The sequence below is a fragment of the Gasterosteus aculeatus genome, chromosome 13 (assembly GCF_964276395.1).
Source record: "Gasterosteus aculeatus chromosome 13, fGasAcu3.hap1.1, whole genome shotgun sequence".
Classification (NCBI taxonomy): domain Eukaryota; kingdom Metazoa; phylum Chordata; class Actinopteri; order Perciformes; family Gasterosteidae; genus Gasterosteus; species Gasterosteus aculeatus.
Genome location: NC_135701.1, coordinates 7,473,179 through 7,500,642, shown reverse-complemented (window position 1 = coordinate 7,500,642; position 27,464 = coordinate 7,473,179). Strand labels below are relative to the sequence as shown.

General features: G+C 43.6%; 3 protein-coding genes and 1 long non-coding RNA gene across 5 annotated transcripts; 2 read left to right on the top strand and 2 right to left on the bottom strand.

Moving 5' to 3' along the window:
* Positions 1-5,237: 5,237 nt before the first annotated feature.
* On the bottom strand, positions 5,238-8,288 carry htr1aa (5-hydroxytryptamine (serotonin) receptor 1A a). The gene has a single exon (XM_040195224.2). The coding sequence runs from the start codon at positions 8,022-8,024 to the stop codon at positions 6,741-6,743; it is 1,284 nt and encodes a 427-aa protein (XP_040051158.1). The 5' UTR covers positions 8,025-8,288; the 3' UTR covers positions 5,238-6,740.
* Positions 8,289-10,760: 2,472 nt separating this feature from the next.
* Positions 10,761-20,013, top strand: rnf180a (ring finger protein 180a). 2 transcript variants are annotated; one of them, XM_040195226.2, is made up of 4 exons: positions 10,761-11,922; positions 15,961-16,204; positions 17,110-17,235; positions 18,213-20,013. In XM_040195226.2, exons 1-4 carry the CDS (start codon positions 10,876-10,878, stop codon positions 18,416-18,418), a joined length of 1,623 nt encoding a protein of 540 aa, XP_040051160.2. In that variant the 5' UTR covers positions 10,761-10,875; the 3' UTR covers positions 18,419-20,013. The 2 variants fall into 2 exon arrangements, with proteins under 2 accessions (XP_040051160.2, XP_040051159.2); XM_040195225.2 differs by having other exon boundaries at positions 18,210-20,013.
* LOC120830523 (uncharacterized) lies at positions 17,229-21,122 on the bottom strand. Its single transcript, XR_013452129.1, has 3 exons — positions 20,377-21,122; positions 19,154-19,289; positions 17,229-18,430 (listed from the first exon to the last, which is right to left on the bottom strand). It is a non-coding gene; the product is annotated as an uncharacterized LOC120830523 (long non-coding RNA).
* On the top strand, positions 20,345-27,404 carry rgs7bpa (regulator of G protein signaling 7 binding protein a). The gene is made up of 6 exons (XM_040195227.2): positions 20,345-21,346; positions 22,246-22,412; positions 25,157-25,287; positions 25,551-25,695; positions 26,191-26,261; positions 26,351-27,404. The coding sequence occupies exons 1-6, from the start codon at positions 21,197-21,199 to the stop codon at positions 26,440-26,442; spliced, it is 756 nt and encodes a 251-aa protein (XP_040051161.1). The 5' UTR covers positions 20,345-21,196; the 3' UTR covers positions 26,443-27,404.
* The last annotated feature ends 60 nt before the right edge of the window (positions 27,405-27,464 follow it).

Sequence of the window (27,464 nt, the reverse complement as noted above, 5' to 3'; positions counted from 1 at the left end):
GGCCTCCCAAATCTACTGGGCAGAATATGCCCACAACACCTTGCCCTCTTCCGCAACAGGTATGTCCCCTTTTCAATGTTTGTACGGCTATCAACCTCCCCTTTTCCCATCCCAGGAGAGAGACATCGCCGTGCCCTCCGTACACAGTCACATCCGTCGCTGTCACCGAACCTGGCATCGAGTCCGCGCGGCCTTGCTCCGCTCCTCTGAGCACTACCAACGGCATGCCAACCGCCACCGGACGGCCGCCCCGACCTACAAAGTAGGTGACAAGGTCTGGCTGTCCACTAAAGACCTTCCACTGAGGACGGAGTCTAGAAAACTGTCTCAGAGATTCATTGGCCCGTTCGTAATTGAAGGGGTCATCAACCCGGTTGCGGTCCGATTGAAGTTACCTAGGTCCCTTCGTGTTCACCCCACTTTCCACGTGTCCCGTCTTAAACCGGTCCTCCTCAGCCCCCTCCTGCCCCCTCCCCCGCGACCCCCCCCACCACGGATCATTGACGGTGCTCCGGCTTACACAGTGCGTAGGATTCTGGACTCCAGACGCCGGGGCCGGGGAACCCAATACCTAGTGGATTGGGAGGGTTTTGGTCCAGAGGAGCGGTGCTGGATTCCCCGCCGCCAGATCCTGGACGCCGTCATGGTGAGGGACTACCATCGCCGTCGGCCAGACAGGCCTGGTGGGGTGTCTGGAGACACCCGTCGGAGAGGGGGTACTGTCAGGTCGCCACCCTCAGGAGGCGTCGGTGTGTTGGCACCAACCAGCACTCGAGGGGGCCGGACGTCAGCACGGAGGTGAGAGCAGGGCCCAGCTGCGTCTCATCCACAATCACCCACCTGTTGCTGCCTTCCAATCAGGGGAGGTATTTAGGAGCGGCCCCGAAGCCTCTTCCCCGCCGGATTGTTAGTCTTGTTTGTGAGTCAGACCGATAACTCAGGTCGAAGAACAGCAAGAAGTCAGAGGCCGCTGTTCTAAAACTAACCAGTGTCCTGTCTTCCTCTTTTCACCCAGGCACCTGAACGGGCCGCATGGCCCACGCACCTCCCCGGGAATCCCGCTCACTGTTTTTCCCCCACCTCTGGAATCCGGGACCGCCGTCACCACCCCGTCACCTCCTAGTCCGGTGCCTCCTTTTCACGAATAAAATACATGGTGACTAACAAATCTGCGTTTGGGTCTTTTCCAGTGGAGGCAATACGTGACAAAGGTGTTCATGGTATTTCAATCCGGAGAGAAATTTTAACAATGCTTTATTATAACAGGCATAAATATTTATATTGCAAAGTTGTTTGGGGCTTGGACTCCATCCTGCCGTAGGATAGACCAGGGGCCGGGATGACGAGATGAGGCATGTCCCCCCCCTTTGGGTGTCCGGACACTGGTGGTGGTGGTGGTGGTGGTAGAGCATAAACTGCTCCAATCTCCTGATATGCCAAATTCTGCTGTAGATTGGAGGTGTCAGGGGTGGTGGCAGGTCGCCTTTGGAGCGTGCTGAAATGACAACTGACAGCAAAAGAGAGGAGAACAGTTTTTAACGTTTGCCTGCCCCAATGCGATTGGTTTAACGACACCCACGTCTGGTTGGCTGGTACTACCTGACCCCGCCTTTTATCAGCTGGGAGAGAGGAGGCCACCAGGGAGAGAGGAGGCCACCAGGGAACGGCACAGCCTGTCCAGTCTTCCTGACTGAATTTTTGCCTTCATATAAACCTTTAGCTGCATCTAAAAAAAAATCCCAGTTTGTCATTTTGTGTCTTGTTAGTCGTCCCCAACTTCCCTTTTCGACAAAAAAGCAGATTGAAATGCTCTTACTGTGCTCTTATTCCTTGGACAGAGATTCAGAGTTGTATTGTTCCCTCTCTTAAAGCTCTGGATAATGATGACGCTTTAGCCACTTTTGAGCGGATGATAATAATGGATGGATGTGCTCCAGCCTTTTATGCCACGTTGCTACCTGAGGCCCCTTGTTTTATGTCAGTGTGTGTTAGTGTTTTACCTATTTCTATTATGTCTTCCACATCCTGTTTTTCACTTGGCTAGAAGACAACTTCTGCCCCTTGGAGACAGTAAAGTTCAAATGGGTCGGTGCTGTGAACTGACATTTGGCTTTGTGAGTAATGACAGATTTTAATTTCCCTCTGCCCCTCTTAACACGCTGTTTGTCGCTCTCTCTTAAAAAAAATGTCAAGTTTGAGGTGGAGTGTATCTCTCTGGCTGCAGTATTAATAGCTCTGGGCTCTGGAGCGACACTCGCCATCGCTCTTGTGCTTTTGGATTGTTTGTGAAAGAGGAAAGCGACAGAAAGCACACGGTTTACTTTTTGCTCTCTACTGTTGTCCTTGAACATGTGACGCCTGCCCTCCATCAAAGTGATGCGTTTACTGGTGTGCGTGTGCTTGTGTTTCTGTTTGTTTGAGGGTGAGAATATCTGAACACATACTTTGTTTTATCTATCCCTTTGTCCGGAACGGACGTGATGCATTGGTTTCCAAATGAGGTCAACTAACCTTCGTAGTAAAAAAAGAAAAATGAGTGTGTCAGAAAACACCCAAACCGTAATCTCTCCGTGTCTGACTGGGTTTAGTGGTGCTCTTCCCTGCCTCCCTCTCCCGGGCTGGGATGAGAGAGAGAGAGAGAGAGAGAGAGCCTCCAGCGTGTGACGGGCTGTGGGCCGTGAGATCCTTGAAAAAAACTTGTTACAGATGGAGAAGCCCGTGCAGTAGGACGGGGGCGAAGCACAGACGTGTGTTGTGCTGAGTGTTCAGTCATTTATGTTCCTCTCTGACGTTCTCCTCGTCTTTGCTTCTCTCCTCCTCCCCAATTTCACACCTGTTTTTTCATTGTTTTTTTTTCTCCCCCTGTTGCTTTCCGCTCATCCCCTCGCTAACTTTTTCAATTTAATATTCTTTTCCCCTTTTTGCATTTCCCTCCAAAATACTGACAGACGCATTGATTGTTTGTAGACTCATACATTAGTTATACTGAACACATGATGATAATGTAACATACATGTGCCCTGTATATTTAAAATTAAAAATTCAGTTAAAAGTCAACTACAAAAAACTACCATCATTTTTTTCATATTCGATACAGCCTCCCTTACAGTTTATTATACCCTTCAAATGGTTCAAATATCTGCACTTTTAGAACACAAGTTATTATTTTAAATGGATTGTGGTGCTGAAAATCTATACTGCTGAAAAAGGGGTGATTTGGAAAAGATTCTTGTTTGACTGTGTCCCTGTCAATAAATGAGTCCTTCCTTGTTTCAACGCAGCCTGATCTTGTAGGGTTATCAACTACTATAACTACTATAACTATAACTATAACTACTACTGTAACTACTCCACATTAAGTTTTGTAACTATAAATATTAACTGTGTTTGAAGTCCTTGTCAGTCTACAGTAACTAGACTCTAACTAGCGATCAGACAAGAACATCCATTTCAACATTTACATGATCCAAACTTAAAATCAGATCCTTTGATAACTTCATGCCAGTTCATGATCAAAAAGCAATAATTGCATTCATGAAGTAATTCTTTGAATGAGATTAGTTTCTTGGAGCGTGTATCCGTTATGTGGCCTCCGTGGTGTCACATTGTCAGTTGGCAACTGCTGTTTGATATTGATCTCATTAATCAATTTCAAAGAAGCAAACTGAAAAAAATTACAATAAGAAAATGAAATGTCAATCTAAAACAAAAAGGGTTGCCTGTGTAAAAAAAGCTCCTCATCTTCTGTGTCATTTTTCAAAAGATAATCTATATGTTATCAATATCTGACATTGATGCCAGTTTTAGTGGTGAAAAAAGCGTTGAGGAGCTCTGCATCTGCACGCGACCATCCTTCAAGCTGCTGTTGATTGCTCAATTAATAACAACCTACTCTGTGTTGCCATAATCTCCTACCGTTTCTATCCACTTTTCAGGCCAGAGGGTAGTGGTGCATATATAATAAACCCTGTAATCACCTTGTTTGTGGTGCCATTTTATATAATCCTCCTCCCGTCTCTTCCCCTCCCGGGGTCGAACGCGATGCTTCTGCGTCATCACACTGCTCCTGCCTCCCTAACATTAGATTTACGAATCCTAGAGGGAGTGGGATTAATGCAGTCCTACAATCCAAAGCTTGGATATTACTACGCAGTTTAAAAGATGTGGCTGCCTTCTAATCCCTGTATCCCAGGAACAAAATGTAATGATTTTAATGGTGACTAATGAAAAATAAACTCGACCACGCTCAGTGGCTCACGCCAAATACTCCTTCTCCTTGTGACGGCGTCATAAAACAAGAATTTGACCTACAAGTTACAGGTATGGGATTCATTTTTCCCAAAAGCCTTTTGAGTGCATTGGTGTGGCCCTGATACATGAGAGAGTAAAAGGTAACCAGAGTCATGGAGAGAAAGAGAGAGAGGGCTTATTTTATGATGTTCTTGGTTCAACATTCTCCTGAATATTAAGGTGATGGTGATTGTGGAACCTTGATCTAATTTATTCTTAATTTATGGCGAGAACATTTTGTACTTTGTTATCGCGCTCTTAAAAGGGCCCACAACTGAAGAATAATTGTTTTATTGATTAATCGGTTGTCGTTGTGATTTATGTTGAAAAGCTGAAACTATTAGATCTAATAGTTTAGATAGTTTAGCAACTCTAGAGTTGCAGAATCCTTTTTCTGTTGAATGACTATTGAATAATGGATTCATTTCAGCACTCGTGTTGAGTGACGGCTGCTCAGGCCTCAGCCTTTCTACAACCCTTCACATGCCAAATCTATATTTCCTAAAATCAGAGAGTGATATTTGCTCCGGAGGGAAAAGTCAATTTTTTTAGACTCAATTAACTTGTGTGATATAAGATACTAGTATCAACCGCAACGGGACGAGTGTCCTGGGTGCTTTTTAAATATTTTTATTTAATTTATATACTTTATTGTGACCCCTGCACTTTATAAGCATTTACTTATGAATAACACACTATATTGTAGTTTTTTACATTTGTAACTGGTGTTATAAAAGTTCATGAATCATAGACAATATGATTTATAAAAGTTGTAATATTTTTATTCCGATTATATTTATTCATGATGTATTTATAAATACTTCATCGCTATTGAGCAAAAGATGAGACAAGTGGACCTTGAGTTATTTTTTCTAAGCTCAATGTGTTTTTATGAGTCCACACAAAAACTACATTTTATTGATTGATTCATTAAAAACTTTAAGCAATTTTAAATGTGTGTGTATTCACATTTAATTGCAGTTGATTACATATGTGTTATTGTATGTATTTATTAACTGGTGCAGCTTCACAGGTGCCTCACAGGAGGAACTAGGGTTGTTGACATAATATAATAATAAACACATAAATATCCTCAACTCTGCATACACCACACAAATAAATTATTTAAAATTTGATTTTACATGCAGATCCAATGCCTATGCATTCTTACCTCTAAATTAACTATACTCCCACCATTGGTTAATTATTTGTAAAAGTTATAAATGTTTCCTGTAACATATATACAACTTGCTCAATTTCAGACATCTGCTTCGTGCCTAAATTGCCATTCTAGTCTGTCCGCGCTCACTTAGCCCATCCGCCACGTTGACTGACCCATTGTGCCTTAGAGGCCGCATTGCTCCCCATCTTGTGAGGAGTCCGGGCCTCAATGGTTCTTCCTCAACATTGTTTTCCTGTCAGTCTTCATCTTTTTGTATATTAGTGGATTTGTGTCTGGGATTTGGTTTGATTAACGAGAGAAGAAGTGATGAGTACGTGGCACATTATGATGTATTTGGAATGCTCGTACTAAATTTAGCAGTGATTTGCTGGATGTTAATGCAACCAGGCCGTCCGCTCCCTTGAGATTTCTTTTCTCAAGGTATTTTCTTACTCAATCTGTTTTTCAGTCTGCACACAGGGCACGTGAAAGGGGGATGGGAAGCGAGGGGCGAGACTGAGAACATATCAGAAATGTGATGCCAGCCTTCATTTTGGGAAATAAATTGCCCATCATCTTTTCTTTTGACTCCTGCTGGATTGATGGCAGAGGGGTTTTACACCATACTGATTTGCTGCAACGCATTAAACACACCATGCGGCCTACAGCCTGATCGCTCATCATCATCATCATCATCATCATGTGGCATGAAAGCAAATTGATAAGTTTCTCACTGCTTCAACAACAACATCCAATGATTCATAACGATGTTATGATGATGAGTGGATCCCAAGTGATGGTGACTAACAGCACCTGATCGCTACTTAGCTCATTACCTTTTTAATTGTCTACACAAAGATGGACTCATATTTATTAATGACAAACTTCGATTGCTTTTATTGTTTCAGTGCTACAAAGCTCATGGTGTGGGACGGACACCCCGCGTGCCTCAGGATAGAATGCATGGAATCCGCACATGACACGTGTTGCATGGCATTATAGCGATGGCTGCTGTGGCATATAGGATACATACTGGGGCTACAACAATAAAAAAAACACGAGCTTGTACATTAAGAGCGACCGTTCCCGTCATGTCCCATTTCACCACCGGGTTTTGATCTTTTGATCTTTTTTTTTTTCCACGGTCGAACACACATTTGAAAAACCACAGTCCCTGAATGAAAAGTCTCGCTTCCCTCCCGCTCCAAAGTGTGCAAACATTTCGTGCTGTCAGCTCAGTCTCTCCACTTTTGAGTAAACACAAATAATTGTTTTCGTCGTGTGTGGTTTACGGTCTGTGGAATTTGCATCTTATGATCTTCTTGAAAGCACTTTGGAAATCTTTGTTGAAGTAGGCATATATGATGGGGTTGAGGAGAGAGTTGGAGTATCCCAGCCAGTTTATGACTGCCCCCAGCCAGTCGGGCATGTAGCAGCTTTCCGCGCAGAAAGGCAGCACGAGTGCGACGATAAAAAAGGGCAGCCAGCAGAAAATGAAAGTTCCCATGATGATACCCAGTGTTTTCACCGTCTTGCGTTCCCTCGCCATCGCGATTTTTCTCTTCGCCCCCGAGTTCTTGTCGTTCATGTGTTCATAGCCCTGCGAGGAGGATTGAGGGGTGTTGGGCAGAGGCAGGTGCGTTTTGGAGGTGCTGATAACTTCTATTATCTCAAGTGACTCGCCCTCCTCTCCGTGTTTCACCGCGCCGTTTACGCACGGAGAGCTGGGCTTCGACTCGTTGCAGCGCTTCCAGCCTTTCCCCCCGGCCTCCCCGTTGGTTTTCTTGTGGAAGACAGCCGGAGACACAGTCAAGCACTTCTCGGAACCTATTGATTTATCGGGTTTCTTCACCGTCTTTCGAATCCGAAACCGAGCAGCCTTGAATATTCGCCCATACAATACCAGCATAAGGATGAGAGGGATGTAAAAAGCCCCAAATGTGGAGTAGATGGTGTAGCCCGGGTCCTGGCTGATGATGCACGCGTCGGGGTTCGCCCTGTCTTCGGCACTTCTCCAGCCTAACATAGGCGGAATAGAGATGGAGAAACCAATTAGCCAAGTCACGCTTATCAAGATCGCAGCTCGCCTCGGTGTCCGTTTATTTACATAGTCGATCGGGTCTGTTATGGCCCAGAACCTGTCCAAGGCGATTGCGCACAGATGCAGGATGGATGATGTGCAGCACAGTACATCCAAAGAGATAAATATGTCACATATCTCCTGCCCCAGTGTCCACTTGTTCAAAACCTGGTAGAGGGCCGCCATTGGCAAAACCAGAACCGATACCATGAGGTCTGTCACGGCCAGAGATCCAATCAGATAGTTAGCCACATTCTGGAGAGATCTCTCCAGAGCGATGGCAGCCACAACGCACGCGTTGCCAAATATGGAGCAGAGGATGAGGGCCGCCAAGAGCAGAGAGGTGATAATCTGGTAACTCAGCTTTACATCTGGTGGAGACCCAGAGCCTGTGCCATTCTCACTCCCGTCCCAGTCGGTAACCACGTCCACCCCGTCAGGGTAACCGCTGGTCGCGTTGCTGGCGTTGCCTCTTGCAGTTATAAAATCCATAATGCGACCACACTGCGAGCGCAACTTTCCCAGAGCAGTCGGGAGACGCGCAACTGGTCAGATAAGCTGGACCCGATCAGCCCCTCACACTGCTGCAGCTGTGCGTTTTGCCGGGGTCCATCGGAGTTACCGCGTTCGTGCCGTCGGTCCCAGGACGCATGACGCAGAGGTGTTGTGAGTCTGTGCGCGCGTGTGTGTAAGGAGGGTTCTGGGAGCTGTAGCCCACGAGTGTTGACAGCTGGGTGCGCTCACGGGTACTGCGAATCATCTGAGCTCGGTGACGCCGTGAATTCATTTATACCAGCAGCTTTGGATACGTCAGACTGTGTGGAGGTCGCCCTGGAGTTTTGTGCCTCTGCTCGTCTTGTTGTTCCGTTTTTCAGCGCAGACAGCCGACGAGGGCGCAGAGCCCTCCTTTCTTTTCCATCTCCTTTGTTTTATTCTTTGGACTCGCTAATTGTAACATTTTGTGGATTTGTTTTAGTTTATATCTCAAATGCTTGGTGCAAGTCAGGACTCAAATGTAATTAGTTATTACAAAAATAGCATGATAGCAACATGCATCATGGCAGCAGAATACTCGAACTGAGAAAATGGCTTAATTAGTTTCTTCTTAACTTTTCGTTTAAACTAACCTGATTTAAAAATACGGTTTATTTTTATAAGCAAAACTCAAAGAGAAACCCAGTAAGTTTACAATATATGTCGGGGCGCAAACACGCATTTCGGGGCGGGATGAAAGGTAAGGCAGCATTGGAAGGCAGAGTTGGAAGCGAGATGTAGTTTCAGGACCAAGGACAGCGCCACCGAGAGGCCCGCTGCTGCCATCTGCTGTTCATAGCCGGTACTGCATCAGGCGACGGCCACTGTTGCACCAGTATGTTACGTTTAGTGCAAAGTTAGATGCTGAAGGAAAGGGTAAGGAAACAGCAAAAGGGTAATTCAAGCAATTCTAAGGGAACCGTTTGTGTGCGTGAGAGAGAGAGAGAGCGAGAGAGAGAAACCGCCTTGAACAAAAAAAACGCAGGTGAGAGCAGACAAATACTCACTTGGCTAGGAGGGAGCGGTATGCAGGGATTATAGCGGCATCGCTTTAACAAAAAATTAAGTTAAAACTTGAAGAAAATGGAATGAAAACATTTGCATAATTAAAGAATAACCATGTAGACTGTAGATTTGAAGGACAAAGCATTCATATCTCTTCCCACTACAGCTAACAGTGGAGTCAACGCGCTGTGGCATTCTGCTCTGCGTGCTCGTTGAACTTGACTGACTCTTCTGACTGCCTTGAGTGTCAAAATGAAAATCCGAACGAAACTACCTCAGGGCCTTTCGCCTTTTTTATACAACAACATTTTCACTTGATGTTTAGTCACAGTCACACATGGATGAGTTTCATCAGAGGGCAGAAGTTTGACAATTTTGCCTGAGTGTGCAATGTGGGCAAGTTAAATCCTGATGCCAGCGGCACTTAATATTCAAAGTGGATTCACTCATTAATTTAGCTCATGAAATACAAGAACACGGCTCAGTCCTATACACTCATGTATGACGATCCGCATGTGTGGGGGAGAAGAATCATCAAAAAATCCAGTGTTCATTTTGAGAAGTATAACTGTAAAAACACATCAGGGTGAACGCTGATTAGTCAGATTCTGTTGAAGTTGTATTTTCTTTCTCCATATAGTGCTTCTTTTTGGGGAAGAAATAGAAACAGAAACCACATGTCAAACATGAACGTGTACAGGTCAACAAAAAGATGATCAGAAGACACCTTTGAGTCAAAAACAAGGATAAAGGGATAAAAACCTAGTCCAGTTGAGACCGGCTGTCATAAATCCTTTAGTGTCGGGGATCTGTTTGTGTCTTTACTGCCCCGGTGGAGTCTACTGTATCAAGAACATTGGCGCATTTTAGTGTTTCGACAGCCTTCGCGTACTTACTTGCGTTTCTTTCAACCTTCTGTTTCTTGACAGCCAGGTGGATTGTGATGTGGTGACAGATTTGTCAGTCACGTGTGAGTTTAGCGTTTTGGCTGCCTCATTGACGGCTGTGTTGGTGGAGAAACCAAGGCAGTGTGGCAGGTTTCATTCTTGTCCGACTTGATGGCAAATAAGAAGGTTGATTCTGTCTCTGTGGTCCAGTGTTGCCATTCCTAAAACACATGAACAAAATCCTTTTACCTGTGCTTGTGAGTGCATGCATTTCAGTTCATTAGCGATTGAATTTTTCTCCTAAATACAATTTCGTTTTTTCTGTAGTTATAACAATGTATTTAAACCCTTCACAAAAGCTGCTTCTTTGTCTTATGAAGAATCTCTTCCTAAAGCAACCTTGTGCAGTAAATCCGCCTTTGTACAAGTTATCTTGCCTTCTCATGCTGTCATCATTTAGGTTTTCTTAGGGTCTGGAAGAAACTTAAAATCAGACACACAAAAAGCCCACACTCGTTCTGTGTTCTGTTTGTGAAGCCTGGAGTGAAAAATAGCTGACACCATAGTGGTTGTGAGAAAAGAAAAGGTGGCTCTGGTTTTTTCACCTTACTTTTTGTGCATTCAGTGGTTGTGTTGCGGTGTGTTTTCTATAGGTCCCAGGCACAATAGTGAGGCCGTGAACAGCGCACCTATTGTGATGAGGCTCGCCAGGGGGGACTTTGTCTTTGCCAACAGTGTGGAATGTCCCAGCGGAATAACAGAGGGAGGGGACGGCGGGTCATGGGACCGCAGTGCTCACCTCTACACTGGACCAGTCCCTCTAGCACCAACAGAAAAAAAGGAGCTGGAAGCTATAGACCCTGAAGGAGTGGGAGGCGTAGAGATCTTATGGGGGCGGGGGGGTGCTCGAAAGCGCCATGATGAGCACCCCTGTGGGATCTTCTGGTGTGAATGTCTCAGGACAAGTTGGAGGTTATGGAAGTGAGGATGCCGTCGAAGACAACGGCAGCAACAGGACTTACACCCAGTGTGAAGGAGCAGCGGGACCCAGGCCGAGCAGCGCGGATCCAGCTGGTCGGGGAAGGTCGAGCAGCGTGGAGCAGCTGGTGAGACCTGCCCTGCCAGGCAGGAAGGCACACAGGAAGACCTGCAGCAAGGACAGCGGAGGAAGATGGAAAGAGGGAAACCAAGACAGGGATGAGGAGACACAACATTTTGAAAACGCAGGAGGCAGCAGAAGAGGAAAACAACGACGGAGAAAGGCTGAAAGAACTGGGACACGGGGAGATGGAGACCGGGACAGACAGGGAACAGGAAGCGCTGAAAGCTCGTCCAGTAGTAACTCTGACATCCTGTTCAACAACACTGTGGAAGTTGGAGACGGATCCACCAACTTTCAGCGAGGAGTCACACGTCACAGACTTCCATCCACCGGCTGTACTCAGACCGTCAGCACTAATTTAAACCCCCAATCCCCTCGGCCAGCAATGAGATCAATTTCTTCCAATCAGCCTCCCAACCAAACCAGGTCCACACCTCTGTACCCTCAGAGACTTTCATCCAGCACAGCGGCAGGAAACCTGCACCGCCGCTCATTGAGTTCCTACAGAGAGGAAGATCCGATCTGGATGGAGGCCAGAAGAGGCGCGGCCACCGCAGGATCATCACAAAGTCCTCAGACACACATTCTGTCTCTCGTAGGCTCGGAGTTGAGAGAAGAGGAAGAGCAGGGGGGAGAGGAAGTGGAGGGAGAAGAAGAGGGCGACTTGGAAGATGGCGAGGAGCTTGGCAGTGGCGTGATGGGGGTAATGGGTCAGACCGTATCCTCAGCATTGGTGCTGCCTGGTGTTCCTTTTGTGGACCGAAGGATGAGTAAAAGAGAGAAGAACAGGATTAAGTATCTGAGGCGGAGGCAGAGGAGAAGGGAGAGGTGGAGACAAAGTCAACTGCAGGAGAGCAGACAGGTGAATGACACAATAACCTGAGAGTCATGTCAATGGGGATCAAGTCAATGTTCTTTTCCCATATGATTGGTCAGTAATTTTAGGTTTAGAATGAAATTATTTATATATTTGTGTGTTGCAGTAAATAAAAACAGGGCTTGTGATGAAATCATGCAATAATTTATTCTCACCTTCCCGTTTTCCAATTAATGTTAATACAATGCAAATAAGTCACTAACTATAAAAGTAATGTTTTATTTCCGCGTGCAAATGTCACTGCCGCTGAATGACAAATCCTTTTGATGCTGTCATCGTGTGCAGTCTTTTGCATTAGCAGGATACTTGAGAAAACCACACGATACTCTTGAAGTCCAGGCCCCCCATCCTTAAATTACCTAACTGATCCACTTAAAGGCCCATTTAAGAAGATATCAAATAAGAGTTGTGTGCATTTGTGTGTGTATGTGGTTCAATATAATGGAAAATCAGACTAAAATATGTCTGCTTGTATTTATTTATGTCGGTTTTTGTGGTTGGCCAGGCGTGTATTTTTGTGCGTGTGTATGTGTGTGTTCATTTCATCTACAGTCTAACAGTCGACAGATCTATCAGCCCCCAGTTTATCTCAAAAGCCATTGTCTATGCGGTTTAAAGTGGGGTTATATCTGAATTAGTTGCATGATGAGGCTTGGATGGAGAGCCCTTCAAAAGCAACCAGACAAAAGAGCAGATACAGGTTTGATTGGCTGCTGCACATCTGCTGTTGGTGGATTGAAATTATTCAACTGCTGAATAAGAGAAAGTAAAATAGAATGAGTCGCTTTGAAACAGACAATGTCAATTTTCTAATTCAAGGCCTCCCTGCTTACTGTACTATTTTTGGGTGAGATATCCCTCTCGCCCTCACATTGGAGCTGGTGTGCTACTGTATTCATGATGTAGATACTTAATACCCATAATATCTGGCTCTAGCTGATACAATTGTGTTCAGTATAATGTGGACAATTATTTCTATGGGAAGGCACATGAGGAAAATTCATGAAATCTTTATCTTTCCCAATTTGCCCAACAGTTACGTATCACGAGCCAAATGTTGTAAGCTGAAATTTCTTACTGTCAGTCAGCTGAGAAGCTTGATACCAATCACATGTCTGACAGTGGTATTGTTCCTCTCACCTAACACTCAGGGAAAAAGAAAGTAACCGTATTTGTCCCACCTTTAATCTTTAATTTAGTATAGGAAAATGAAATAAACTTACTCAGACATTTATCATATGCATGCTCTTTTCTCTAGTTGTATCTATTTTTGCACCTTCCTCATTTTCACATGGGAGCTGAATACAGTGCATGTGCACAGTATTGTGACTATTAGTCGTAGTTATAGATATTACATTTTTTGGTAACGGCAGCTAAACAATGGTTTTTGTCATTCACCCTTTCACGTTTTTATTTGCATATGTAAATTTGGGAGAACATTTTTTGGTGGAAAGGGTTGTCTTGACTCGCCTCTTTAACAAGTATGTAAATATTTCTGAGTACAATGTCCTGCTGACATTTTTGCGTGTAGGGTAACAGGTGACAATAAAATGTGTTATTGTCATCCAGTTCCTAGTTCCTGGAACTGGATGACAATAACATAATGTTGTCAACCAGTTCCATACAGAAAGTGGATTCATCCTGCGTGAAGGGGAAACTATTGGTGCAGAATTGCTTAGTTACTCTATCCAGCTGCTGCACTGAAGCTAAAATGTGGTTTTAGTTGCTGGCTGCAGTTCTGCAGAGACGTTTATTTGTTAAAAAACAATAGTTTACACAAATCACATTTGTTTGAGTTCAGGGTTGCAGTAGGTATCTTAGAAGTCAAGATGGTAAACAGCCCAACGTTCGTTTAAGTTCCTTTTGGTAAAGAATTGTATTTATCTTTTCACACATTTAAAATGTAATCAAGTCAAAGGTGCCATGATAAAGTGCATGTTGCCAGGGGAGAGCATCAGTGGGCCTACCCATGACTCCTTGGGGGATGAGCACTGTGTGTTCTCTACTCTGTGTTAATGACACACCTTGGGAAACAGGACTGGTGCAACATGGAAGTCCAAGGAGCTCCCCCTGGGAGAGAAAGTGGTAATTACTCGGTGTGTAGTCCCCCACCTCCCAGTGCCCTTTTTTCTAAGACACATGCTTCCAACAGCAATCCACCAGGTCTGCAGACAGTCTGAGGAGGAGATGGGAGACTTTTGGGGCCTCGGATACTCTAGCAAATCTTACTCTCGAATCTTAATCTCACTCTCACATGAGTTGTAGCCAGAATTTGGAAATGTTCAGTGGGGGTTTAGGTGCCGATGCACTTGGAAATGTGGGCCAGTCGACTGCTGTGGAGATGAGAGAGATACAGGCAGGGTTGGGGAAGCACATCAGTGGTGCGGTATGAAATAAAACAAAGTAGAATTAAACAGTATACTAAAAAACGGCAGTAGCTTAAACAGTTATTTTAAATCTTAGAAATTGTGTATTATGGACAAAACTTTGTGATGAGTTGCAACACCTCTGTTTTCTGTGGAGTAAATGGAGTTGGAATTAGGGTCAGCTTAAGGGTCAAATAGCTCTCTTTAGCGAACGACGTTTGAGCTTTACAGTAAGATGTGAGAAGACGTAGGTAGACGTTTCACTCTGCTCAGCTCACACCTCACACCCACCTTTCCTCACATATTACTACGCTGTGCAGGTGGGTGTCAAAGACATTTGCACCCAATCAAATAGGGTGTAAGAAGAACAGAAGAAAGTATTTTATACACAATCTCAAGAGAAACATGAATAAGGACATTCTCACTTGTTTTTATTGCCAGCTGGTACAATGACATGTGAATGATAATGATAGTATATGCAGAATGAGAGGAGACTTATTCCCTATGAACGCGACACTGAAGCAATTCGTTCGGCACCGTGATTTTAGAGATGAACAATGCAATATTATTTTTTAAATATTCAGAAAAGTATTTCCATCCCTCCATTATATCCAGTGCCAGGTCTTTGGAATAGCAGGGTTGTCAGCATAGGTTAGCCATCCCTCTTCTCAGCACATTTTCCAGCTCTTGGTGGGGAGCCAGAGGTGTTCTCAGGACATACGAGTTTGATCCTCTTTCCAGCGTGCTCCACGCCAACCGAGCCCGGAGGACGCCGTCCTTTTCCACCAGTTGGCTCTTGACGCCGCTGACCACCACTCCTGGCAGCCCGCTGGTTCAAAGGAGGTTTTGAACATAACCCAATTGGATTCCGTGTCCCCAGCCTCCCCCGGGATACGGGAATATCGTTTCAGACCAGGGAGTTGTGGGGCAGTGGCCCCAGTCGCCAGTTCACCCGCGGTACACTTTTTGGTCTACACGTTGTGTCCAATAGAAAAACACCACTGGTGATTAGATCAGCTCATTCTTCCCCAATGACTCCCCTTCTTCATGTGGGGTTTGAAGTCCCCCAGCAGAACCATAGTTCAGCCTCCTGTTTGATGATGTGTTGCAGCTCAGAATCCCTCACAGTTACTCTGTTGCTTTATGGTGCTTATGCACAAAAGAAGACAAGAGATTTCCTCACAGCGACTCAAAGTCCCATGAAAGCGACATTCTCTTTACCCGGGACGAACTCCAACACAGCGTTCAGCTGGGGTCTTGTGAGTATTCCCATACCTGCTTGGGACCTCTCTCCCTGGAACACCCTAGAACAGGTCAGGTCTTCCAGGAGGGAAGGACTTCCGTCCTTGGTCAGACTGCAGAAGGTGACTCCGTTTTTTGTTTTCCGAGCAAGGTGTTCTTTTTCTGGCTGTTTCACATTGGATTTCTCTTAATCTGAACCTACCAGGAGTTATTGTCCCTGACAACAGCTCCAAGGCTCCCTGAGGCAAATAAACCCCTCCACCACTTTAAGGTGTTGATTCATTGGAGGGTATAATCTCGTATCTCATAGGAATATTCTTTTTACAATAAATAGGATCGGAAATGTTTTGCACTAATCTGATTTGAATCAGAATAAAACTATAATAACGGATCTCTGCCTTACCTTCTCACCCAGAGCTCAACGGGGAACCCATCCAGCAGCAGCAGCAGCAGCAGCGAGGATGAGGACATGAGCGCCGGGGACAAAGAACGTTACATCTGCGCAGTGTGTTTGGATGTGTACTTCAGTCCTTACATGTGTCAACCCTGCAACCACATCTTCTGTGAACCCTGTTTAAGGACGCTGGCTAAGAACAGCCCCACCAACACCCCCTGCCCCCTCTGCAGAACAATCATCACTCATGTCTTCTTCCAGAAGGGTGAGCTAATAGGCAGAAAGCACCTGCCGTGCAATTCACATGATTGTAAATTATTATAACCTCTGTTCTCTGCTCGCAAGTCAAGATTGAATAATGTCAGATAGATAAAAAGTAAAATGTATAGTTAAGTATTAATATACACCACAATTATATTAATAAGTTTGCCCATGTGTATATTTGCAGCTCTATGTGTATTTGTATGTGAGTTGACTGATGTACTGATGACATCTAAACTATAATTTGTTGAGAGGGCCCAGCTGCAAATACCCCATAGGGAGCAGAGTAGACCTTTAGTAGAGCCCCGACCAGATGAGTCACCCAGATCGAGAACGAGAAGACAAAGTCAACGATCTGAACGCTGTCGTTTAGTTCCTTCTTATGGAAATAAGAAATACAATTCCTTGCCGGTGAATAATGCATTTGGGCTGTGACGAGAAAAGAGGTTTTTATTAGGGTGGCAACAGTGGAAAATGAAACCCTTATTCCCTAATCATCACCCTTGCGATCACCGTATGCTGATTACACGGGACATAGTCAAGTTCACTGAGTCACTTTGGCCTACTTCTGGATGTATGCAGCAGAGAATGAGCGGCAGGGAAACTGCCGCGGCCATAAAAAGACAGAGTGGCTGCTGTTATGAGCACCGCAGACACACTGAGGGCTCTTGTGAGTGATTAGATGATGACGAGGATTGTAGATTTGATTCTTGTGTTGATTACGAAACCCAAGGTGACACAAAAACAGAACATGGAGAAAGCGATGTGGTCTGGTGATGCGGCATCTGCTGCTTTTGAGAATATATTGAACAAATCAAGCGTTGTCCATCCAGGCTGCCGTGAAGTGGCAGTGGGGATGAGATGTTCATGTTTGATCCGTTTTTGTTTGTCTCTGCGTCTTTCTTACAGAGCTAAACCAAACAGCGAGGACGTTCTTTCCAAAAGAATATCTTTCCCGGAGACAGAACTTCCAGAAAGCCAACTGTGCAAAGTGGCCTCTCCCAAGCTGCCGAAAAATATTCCGTATCTTTGGAGGCACGTTTTTAATTATCCTGCAATGCAAGATACATTCATCAGATTAGGCAAAGTAGCAGTAGGACTTGTTAAATGCTTTGTTAAATATATTGACAAGAGCTGTGACAGAGTAAATTATACCTTCTACCCAATCATTCTAAAAATACCTGAATGCTTCAATGGTACAAACATGACACTTTATAGCATAGAGAATACAGATTTAAGGCCTATCCACCCACGCAGGCAAATTCTTAATATACAACAATCTTATGCTAAGCAATGTTGCACCAGGTGTTTACCAGTTAAACTATGAGCAAATACTGATTGTATTATACTCATTAAAGTATTAAATGTGGAGTCAGCAATTCAGGAGGAAGATTGCTTGTATTTGAAGCCGATGCCCAAAACAATTAATGATAAAAAGAGATTTAACATCTCATTCGTTCTCCCTGCCTTTCTCTTTATACATCGACTGCATATCTTCGGTCCTGTGTACAAGTATAAATGTGCATAGGATAGAAAAGTGTTGTGTTGCCCGGTTTGAGCGTATAAATACCAGATTCTTTGAGCCCACGCACAAAATGTACCGCAAGTGGACCATGAGGAGATTATCTGAATTTGAAATTGTGTTTTCTGATATGAATTGCTGACTACACCTTTAAACAGTCCCACCTTATGGGACACCAGAGAAAAGGATTATTGGCATAAAGCAAAGAGGACTTAAATACAAAGCAGGTTTTTTAAATAAACTGAACAGATACAATTACAGACAGAAGAAAAGTTTATTACACTGCAGAAGTTGATTGAAACATTTAATTCTGCATTTTGTAAGATACTGCATCCATTAACCATCTGAGAGAAGTTTCACTATTTGACCAACAGAACCTTTTTAATTTTGGTCCAAAGACAGATTTGAATTTAGATCAGATATGTAGAAAATATTTTGGGTTGAGCATCAGTACCACCAGATGAAATGCCCCGTTTGTCTCCCAAAGCAGGCTTCCAGAGGCAGTCTGGTCCCATTGTTAGACGCCAGCTCCCCCACGGAGGAGGCTACCAACTGGGCGATCTGGACTTTGAAGAGGACTCTCGAGGCTGGCGTTTTGACATGGACATGGTCATCATCTACATATACTCCGTCAACTGGGTTATCGGCTTCTTCATATTCTGCTTCCTTTGCTACCTCTTCTTCCCTTCTTTTTGACAGCCATGGCAACTATGATGGTGTAACATAGAAAGAGAAGAGGTTGAGGGTAAGACCAGAGTGAGGTAAGGAATTAGAGATGAGTCATCGGGCAGGAAAGTGACACATAAATATCTCAGAAGACAATGATTGATTTTTAAGCTAGTGGGATGACGACATAGAGGAAAATTAAGTGTTCCGGCTTGTTGTCTCTTATTAATAATTATATTGGGAAAATATTGTAGGAGGAGGTTTGGGAATTAATTGTTTTCTGTCTCCATTTGTTGCACACAAAATGCGTGTTCAACCACATGTCCTGTTCCTGTGAGGAGGGGAATTATAACATTCCCTAGGATGCAGTGATGCACTTTCAACAACACAAGTATTAACAGAGTTACTCCTAGGCTGGAGGCATTCAATGACAAATTCTAGAAATATATGTTGCCCTATGTTAGTATGTCTTTCTGTTGTGTGATTAATTTGCTGTTTTTCTATGAGAGATGACTTGTGGTGTTTCTGTTGTTCTCAATCATCCCTTAGAGGGAATGTTGATTGACTGGGCCACTGTATTTCAGCCAATAAAGTTGGCACAGTAGCACCTCCATATGGTGTCTCTATACAAAGTCGATTTGTACATTTTTAATTATTACAAATTTGGTAAGCAAACTTATGTGCTAATAAAAAGAAATCAAGCGGTCTTGTAGTTTGCTAGTTTGACAGCAAGAAAAGTTTGGGGCCTTGGTAACACAAGCGTACCTTCCGTTGTTTGTTCCTGGTACAGTTTTGCCATTGTAGGAAGCAAAACAGTCCTAAAGGGATGGGTACTCCTGGATAGATCGGACTCTCTCCCCTGCCATTGTTATGATGAGGGGTGCAAAGCCTCCAAAAATACCTTTGGGGAGAACATGGAGAAAGACTTTCAGCTGGCATCTGAAGAAGGCATAATGTAATATTCACTATTCTATTAATATTCAATATTCTATTAAAATGGTATGTGTTTTTTGGAGTAACATCCATTTAAGATGATTTAATTGTCTTTAATCATGAAAAAACAGAAGATGGGTCATATCTCTGCCAAAAGATCCAAATCCAACTCAAACAAATGATCAATGCAGAATCATTTTAAAAGACATACAATTATGCTGTACATTTCCCTCGTTTCCCTCCCCACCGGATGGGCCTCATTGTGTTTGAGTGGAGCTGTGGGTGTATGACACTTACATAGATGGATTTGAAAGTCTTCTCTGCTTTCATAATTAAATAATAATAATGATGTTTAGAAAGCACCCTCCCCATACACTGAAATGGACTCTTAATTTATTCAGAATGAACTTTGTGGTTGTGAAAAGCATGCTAGGGCAAATGGTCATCGCTGAAAGATGGATCCACATTTCTAGCTGCAAACTAAGAAATGTTATATATTCATATACTGTGGCTTATTGTGTCTTTGGTGTCACTATGATCCATGTGTGTATGTACATGAAAGAAGCATACTACCTATAATACCTATTGTGGTCATGCATTGCCTGACATTATTTAAATTATATGGATTGCAAGTAAGCTTTTTGTTGGTATTTAGGGGAAATAAAAGTGTGGGCTACAACCAAGTAACAGGATGTTGAAGCATTAGGTCTATTTTCATGTCCCTGTTTAACAAAGTGGCACTACACCAAAAAATGTCCCATTTCTATTGCTGGAGAGACATAGATAATGCAAAAACACGCAATAAAATAAACTTTTAATCCCATAACAATGGCCCTGCATATAAATATCATGATTATAGTACAGATGCATTATACAGTGCATTTCAAGCTCGGTGTGCTGAAGTTTAAATTGACCCACATTTAGTCTTCGTTTGTCTATTGAATTACCTTAATTCTGTTTTACTTCCAAGTGGCCAGCAGTCTGATATATTCACACGTGTGTAGGAGCTTACGTACAATTCAGGGGCGGGGGGGGGGGGGGGGGGGGGGTTTCACCTGATGAGCCCAATTAGCATGCCCGTCCTTTGGGTGCGCAGTGTTGCCAGCCCCCCGAGCCGCGTCAGGCCTGCAGCAACTGCTCGTCTCCCATCCAAGGTTAGAGGGAGGCCCGCCCGGACAGATGGAGACACTCGAAGGGGACGCACTCTGGAAGCCGGTCGAGACCCGCAGCGGGGGATCAAGTTTGTCTTTTCTGTAACGTTGAGATTTCCCCGGGCACGTACGGGCTGTGCGATGTGACACTATCAGCGGCGCTGTGCCTCTATTAGAAGAATAAATAACGTAATCGCTTCGGTTGAACCGCTGCTTAATGGAAACGCGCAGTCACGCACACGGTTGCATTTGGAGAATACCCCGTGAATGCGTTCGTCTTCCTCCAACAATCGGTGCGTCAGAGAAGACTCCTCGGCTGAGCCGGACTCCGGGTTGGGTGTGAAGTCCTCACTGCGTGCGCCGTGTGCTGCTGGAGTGAAGGTGACTTGCGCCCCCGACGCAGTCGAGGCAATGCGGAGAGGAGTCGCAGGCGCTCATCCGGTACTTTTTTTGCACTCCACGGCTCGTCTGGGAAAATATTTGCTCCCTCTCCCGCAGTAGACGGGGAGGAACGTGAAAGATAGACAGAGCAAAGACAAATAATCGGGGTTTCAACCCAGCCGGCAGCTGTCTGAGGTGAATTGAACGTATGAGCGGAGGAGAGAAAAAGGTGAACGCTAAGGTGCAGGGTGGTGAGGCAGGAAGCGAGAAAGTGGTGGACTTGTGTGGGGGAAAGGACAGAACCGTTCTGTGTTAGGGCTGTTTTATTCGTGGATGTGTATGCATGAGTTCTGCATCGAATGGGCGCAAAAACCGCCCCAGATCAGCCGGGAACATCTTCCAGATCGGCAAGCCTCCCCACCGAGACCCGGAGAGGAGGGAGAGCACCGAAAGTGCCCGCAAAGCCCAGCGTGCCGTGGCCGACTGCAGAATGGTAGGTTTGCGACCCGTCGAAATCCGCATGGTTTTCTCTGATCAGGATGTTATTAGGACAAGCTTCCTTTGTTCTAAGGCGATTGACTATCCCGTGCACGCGCGATGCACAGGCGACAGCTGTTAATAGCTGCAAAAAAAAGATGAAGATTATTACCCGGTGGAGGAGCCTAAAAATAGATAGATGCATTTGCATTGCTTTGTTGACAGTGACGGCAAGCAGATCATCTAGGCATGCAGATCGATTCTGATTGCATTCTGAGCGTTAATGATTTGAGCTAATTTGAACATTTCCCAAATTAAAGGATTGTCGAGATGTTCGTGATTGTTACAGATTACGTTTGTATATGTATATTTGCAAACCCTTTCATACACCAGTTTTCGGAATGCAGCTGAGTGCAGCGGGATGTTATTCAGGAGTTGCACAAAATGAACGAAATATTTGTAACCCAATCTCAAGCTCTGATGCTGTGCAAACCAGCAGATGTAGCAAACGTCAATACGTTTTTTTTCACCATCACTTTTATTCATTAAAAGTTCACGCTTTGCTCGGCCACAAGTTTCTGTGAGATATTAATGGACTTTTGTGAACTCATATATGTGCAAGTTAGTATTTCTTTGAAACACGTACTGCAAGCAACATGCGTTGGCTCATTATTTGTGTTCGGTTTGGGGAGACAAAGAATACGAGGCTGGTGCTGATCGGCAGTCCTTCCTGTCGGACACGTTTTCATGTTGACAGATCTATAAAGGCCGGGCTCATTCCACGCAACGATCAGAACAGGAAGCATGAGCAAGCAAATGTGTTTTTTTCTTCTTGTCTTTGCATTTGTGCGGTGCTACTTGAAAACGTAATTTGGGGAATAACTTATTTTTGTGTGATTTCGCATTTCAACACAGATCGTCCAAGAATTCAATACGCTTGTCGCTCTGTACCGTGAGCTGGTCATCTCCATTGGGGAAATCACCGTGGACTGTCCTTCTTTGCGGGCCGAGATGCTGAAGACCCGAACTAAAGGCTGCGAAATGGCCAGAGCGGCGCACCACAGTCTCTCCTTGATATCGGGGTGAGTTGGCACAGGCGCTCTCCGTGGTTCTGAAAACAAGCGCCCTGCAAAGAGCTGTCCACGGTTCTGACCGTGCACCACATTGGGCGCTCTGCAACATTGCTGCGCTAAAGTTCTATGGATTTTTCTTTTCTTTTTTTTTTTTAACCAAACTACATCTCTGATTTGCATAAGCATCCCCGTTTTAGGCACATGTATATTTAAGCCTGCTTCAACACTTCAAAGAAATTATCCACGTGTCTGCCTTATTAATATGAAAGGGTGGGGAGTTTGGGGAAAACAGAAAATAAGTTCAACTCAAAACTGAAAACAAGAAAAGCAAGTGATGCCTCTAATAACGTGCAGCAGCTTTACCAGGAATCAATCCCAACAACATGCTGTAACTGATCACTTCCCATTAGCTGGGGCCTAAGACGTTAATGCACAAAGTGGAGCGCTTCCCGGGACGAATATACGAGATAACAGTGATGTGAAACCAATGACTTTTGCTTCGCTTTTATTTTTAATGTATTGTGAGTGTTGGTGGGCATGTGTGTGCATGTGTGTTTTGTGTTTCTGTTATGTTCATTTGACCATTTAGATACCAGCATGCTTTTAGATGGATGTTGTTATTTTGTAGAGTTCAGGATATTATACTATATACAATAATATAATATAATATAATACAAAAACCCCCGAATCATTGAATTCATCCTTCACAAAAAAGAAGACAGCCCTTTAGTAACAGGCAATGCAAAACACGGATCAGGGGATTTGAGGTCAAATTGCGGTTTACTTATGCAAGGAGTTTTGTTGAACAGAAGAAGCTTGACGTGTCCGTTGAATTGGGCTGCCTGCTCCATTGAGCACAACATCTAATCCACGTTGGTGCCAGTGGAGGAAGGGCAAAGGGACGCTTGGGATTTGAAGGTCCTCAGTGATGCTAAGATGCCAGTTGACTTGGCAACCTCACACTTACTTAAAGAACAATTGGACAGACTGAAGCCAGTAGTGGGAGAGATGTGGAAAAAACACTCTGCAGTGTTATCTGCTTGCCAGCACTAGGTTTGCTCCAGCCATCTTCCTCCGATATACACATTTGTTGGAGACCCGCAAAATCATTCAATGATCTCCATTAAAAATAAGTGTGCCACATTTGTTCATGGCACGAGTTTAAGTGTGTTAGGCTGAACTCTGCTCTGTAGCCCATTTACCCGCTCAATAATTAATCCACTTGCTATATCTTACAGCTGTTTAAGAATGCACATCATATATCTGTTACATGCGTGTCAAAATCTTTCCATTTAATGTGCGTGACACACTCATATGGTTAGCCAGTAAGGACGGTTACTGCATGTTTTCCATCACAAGGAGGCAGGAATCATACAGCTTCCATTGTACAGGGACATCTCGGGTGCATTTTCATAACAATGCTTTAATAACCTCTCTCAAATAATCCGAGAAACAGCAGTTTACGGTGCTGAGCCTATATGGTCTGTATTTTTTTTTCTGCCAATATACGGCTCCTAATTAAACAGCTAGATACAGTTATACCTCCAAGCCAACGTGTACTATCAATTATTGTCCTGTGCCTGAATTTTCAGCTGCTGCTTTGGAAAAGAGCCAGTGTGGCAGCTTCAGAGAGAACTTTAAGTTTCCACAGAGCATCAACGTCATTCTCATAGGACTCTAAACCTCCTTCTCTTTAAAAGTTCTCTGGGCCATTTTAACTGGGCCATCTACTAGACACATGGCTTGAATTAGACGGAACAGATCATTCCCCTTTAATCAAATAAAGCTGGTGTGGCTCAATGGTTTGAGTGATGCGGGGCCTCTCCGACGCGCGAGAGGAAAGCTGATAAGCCGGAGAGCGTTGATGACAGCTCTCCTTCGGCAACAGTCCTGTAGAAGTAAGCGCTGTGACCAAACAAGGATGGGAAGGAGAAGCTCGCTGCTGAAAGAGGGGAATGCAACAGCATGATTTGTGTGAAAAATATTTGCACCAGGTGCAAGTTTCACGCCTTCCATTGCCGTCACTTTCCCCAGTGATATCACACCCGCTGGATATCACATGCTGTGGTTCCCCCCTTGAACACCAGATTACGGTCTGGAAGCAACTGTGGTGTCTTTTAAAAGCTCGTCACCCGCAGAAGAAAATACTCAGACAGGGGTTTTATGTTTGAACTTCCCCACTTCATTTTATTTACGAATTTTCAGTTGATTAAATAAATATGGAAACAAAATAAGCCAAAATCAGCCAGTTTGACCTTGTCTGCTGTTGGTCTAAATAAACAAGCAGCTCTTGTTTTTAAATCCCTAAATGTTAAAACCCAGCATATCTCTCATCTCAGGGTTTAAATTGGGAAAACTCTTATTGAGTTTTTGATATCAGTAACTCTTCATTTTTGTTAAGATGTTTTAAAAACACTATGCACAATGCCAATCCAATCCATCATATAGTATTTAAGGAATAATTAAGTTTGGTGACTCTTTACTTTACTATTAGCCATAATACTACCTGAATCAGGCAATATCTCTATTTTTTATGCCCTTTGTATTGATCAAAGGAACTGACATACATGTCAAGTAACAAAGCTCGACAAGTTTAAACTCATCCACCAACTTTTGTTTAACTTTATACAGAGACATGAACCTTATGTGCAATGGAACTATGCTTTTATTTGTTTCTATAAGTTGTATCCAGAGTTCATGGAGTTCCAGCCATCCAGTAAAGCTCTCTGTGCTCTAACCATTTGTCATTGCAGGCCAGAGGATGGGGAGATCCATCCTGAGATCTGTAGGCTCTTTATCCAGCTGCAGTGCTGTCTGGAGATGTACATCACTGAGATGCTCAAATCTGTCTGCTTGCTGGGCTCCCTGCAGCTTCACAGGAAAGGTTAATACATGAACAGCCTCATGGCGTAGCTTAGGTTTGATAGTTGTTATTCAGAATATCATCTAAAACGTTAGCAACATTATTTGAATACTAACAGCAGCCTAATCAACACACCTGGATATATATATAATAAGTGATTTTTGTACATGTTTTGAAGAAATCAAGTGATTGGACAGGTCATTTTATGTTCTTCATCTTTGTTTCCCCAATGTTTAATGTAGTGGTGACACATGTTTAGGCTCGCTGCTCTCTGTATGCTTTAGGTAAGGACTCCTGCGGCCCTACCGGAGTCCAAAATAAGACAGAGGAGAGTTGTGACATCCCCATCCTAGAGGACACCTCCTCTACCCCCACTGACTGTCCTCATCTCTCCTGGCTGGTTGCAACTGACATAGATAACATAGAAATGTAAGTGTATCCTGTCTTATTTTCTATGTATTTATTGATGTGTGGATACTAAAGTGTTCATCATTGTAGTACATACGTAAAGAAATATTTATATCTATATATATAAATATGTAGTTTTTGAAAATTAACAGATGTTTTTATGCAATGCCATCTCATGTAATGTAGAATCTGTTGTTGACATTCAGAATTTCAACATTTCATCATGGCACAGAATGCCGAAATATAAAGTGCAACGAGTCTGCAAACTACTTGAAAATACCTCACACATTGAGGTGGCATATGGATTAATACATTTTATTATGCCACAACAAAATATTTAAGATGTATTTTTAGATAACTGCAAAAAATGGGGCAGGTGAGCATTTTTTGAAGTTGTATGTGTGTGTGTGTGTGTGTGTGTGTGTGTGTGTGTGTGTGTGTGTGTGTGTGTGTGTGTGCTGAAATACACCACATGAAAGACGTCCTACATCTAAGACTATATTTGTGTTATTGCAGGGATATGAGGGAGATGAAGAATCTTCTCAGTAAACTCAGGGAGACGATGCCTTTACCATTGAAGAACCAAGGTAAGATAGAAAGCCAGTGTCTAGTGAGCTTCGACCCATTTTACATCCCTGCACACACCTCATGCTCTGCTGTGTGTTGTTGTGCCCAGATGACAGCAGTTTGCTGAACCTGACTCCCTACCCACTGGTCCGACAGAGGAAGAGGCGGTTCTTTGGGCTCTGTTGCCTGGTAACCAGCTGAGGGCCCCGCCTTCGTGGGTAGGAGGCGGCAACAAAGACACCATTACCCACTGTCCTTCACCACTCGTGTCTCCCACCAATCTATTACTGCCATTTTCAAATGAATTGTCTTTCTCTTTTTTTTTAAAGGCTGCCCATTTTATAATTTTATTTTGTAATACAAAGAATAATTGTAACTGCAATGTAATGAAAACAAAAGTCATGAACATATATTTTAAGATATTTTGCAACAAATTCTCCCTTTTTTGGTAAATGAAGTCACATATCTGCTTGTACAATGTAAAAGCGAATGAGAGGTGATATGAAAATAGTGTTGATGTTTATGTACTTCTGCAAACCGGAGTGACTGAAATGAGGATTCATGTAAAAAAAAAAAAGAGAATGTAATTGTCAGTTTTTGTCAAAAATAATGTGTTAAACTATGAATAGAAGCCATCTGAATATTTCAAGATGGCACTTGCAAAGTTATATCTTCGTATGTCTATGCCGGAATGAGAGGTTTGTGCAGTGTAAGTTTGTTGTGTACTACAGTATATGTTTTCTGTTTAATGCTGTTTTTTCTTAATTTAGTCTTCCATAAACCAAGTACCTGTATCCAACTTTAACTTTTCAGCTTCAAAATGGAATATATGATACTCAAAATACTCAAAATGAAAACTTCTTTGCACACAATATATATCTACAAACTGAGACGTTAGACATGTATATACACATACTCTTTAGGCAATGCTCTCTGAATTATTTTCAAAGTTGGAGATGGTAAGTAAATAATCTGTTTGTTGGTGTAAACAGGGAGGTTCTCCCTCTGTCTCGGGCAGTCCAGGGCAGACAGAGGACACGCAGCATGGGTCCAGCTTATTATGATAGTGATCAATGTTCATGGCACGGTAAAGGTACAGCAGTCAAAGCGGATATAGGTCATTTTACATTGTTAATAAAACTTTTGTTATTGAAACTAATAAACCGGTCTCTGGAATTGTCTTTCCTGTAATCCACTAATCTCTCCACTGGATGGAGACAAAC

What these genes read in the sequence shown, in the direction of transcription:
- rgs7bpa (XM_040195227.2), top strand. Translation starts at nt 21,197, where the DNA reads ATGAGTTCTGCATCGAATGGGCGCAAAAACCGCCCCAGATCAGCCGGG. An exon ending in CCTGCAGCTTCACAGGAAAG is followed by an intron (nt 25,288 to 25,550) that starts GTTAATACATGA and finishes TGTATGCTTTAG; the next exon opens with GTAAGGACTCCTGCGGCCCT. An exon ending in TTTACCATTGAAGAACCAAG is followed by an intron (nt 26,262 to 26,350) that starts GTAAGATAGAAA and finishes TGTTGTGCCCAG; the next exon opens with ATGACAGCAGTTTGCTGAAC.
- htr1aa (XM_040195224.2), bottom strand. Translation starts at nt 8,024, where the DNA reads ATGGATTTTATAACTGCAAGAGGCAACGCCAGCAACGCGACCAGCGGT.
- rnf180a (XM_040195225.2), top strand. Translation starts at nt 10,876, where the DNA reads ATGATGAGCACCCCTGTGGGATCTTCTGGTGTGAATGTCTCAGGACAA. An exon ending in TCATGTCTTCTTCCAGAAGG is followed by an intron (nt 16,205 to 17,109) that starts GTGAGCTAATAG and finishes TCTTTCTTACAG; the next exon opens with AGCTAAACCAAACAGCGAGG. An exon ending in AATATTCCGTATCTTTGGAG is followed by an intron (nt 17,236 to 18,209) that starts GCACGTTTTTAA and finishes TGTCTCCCAAAG; the next exon opens with CAGGCTTCCAGAGGCAGTCT.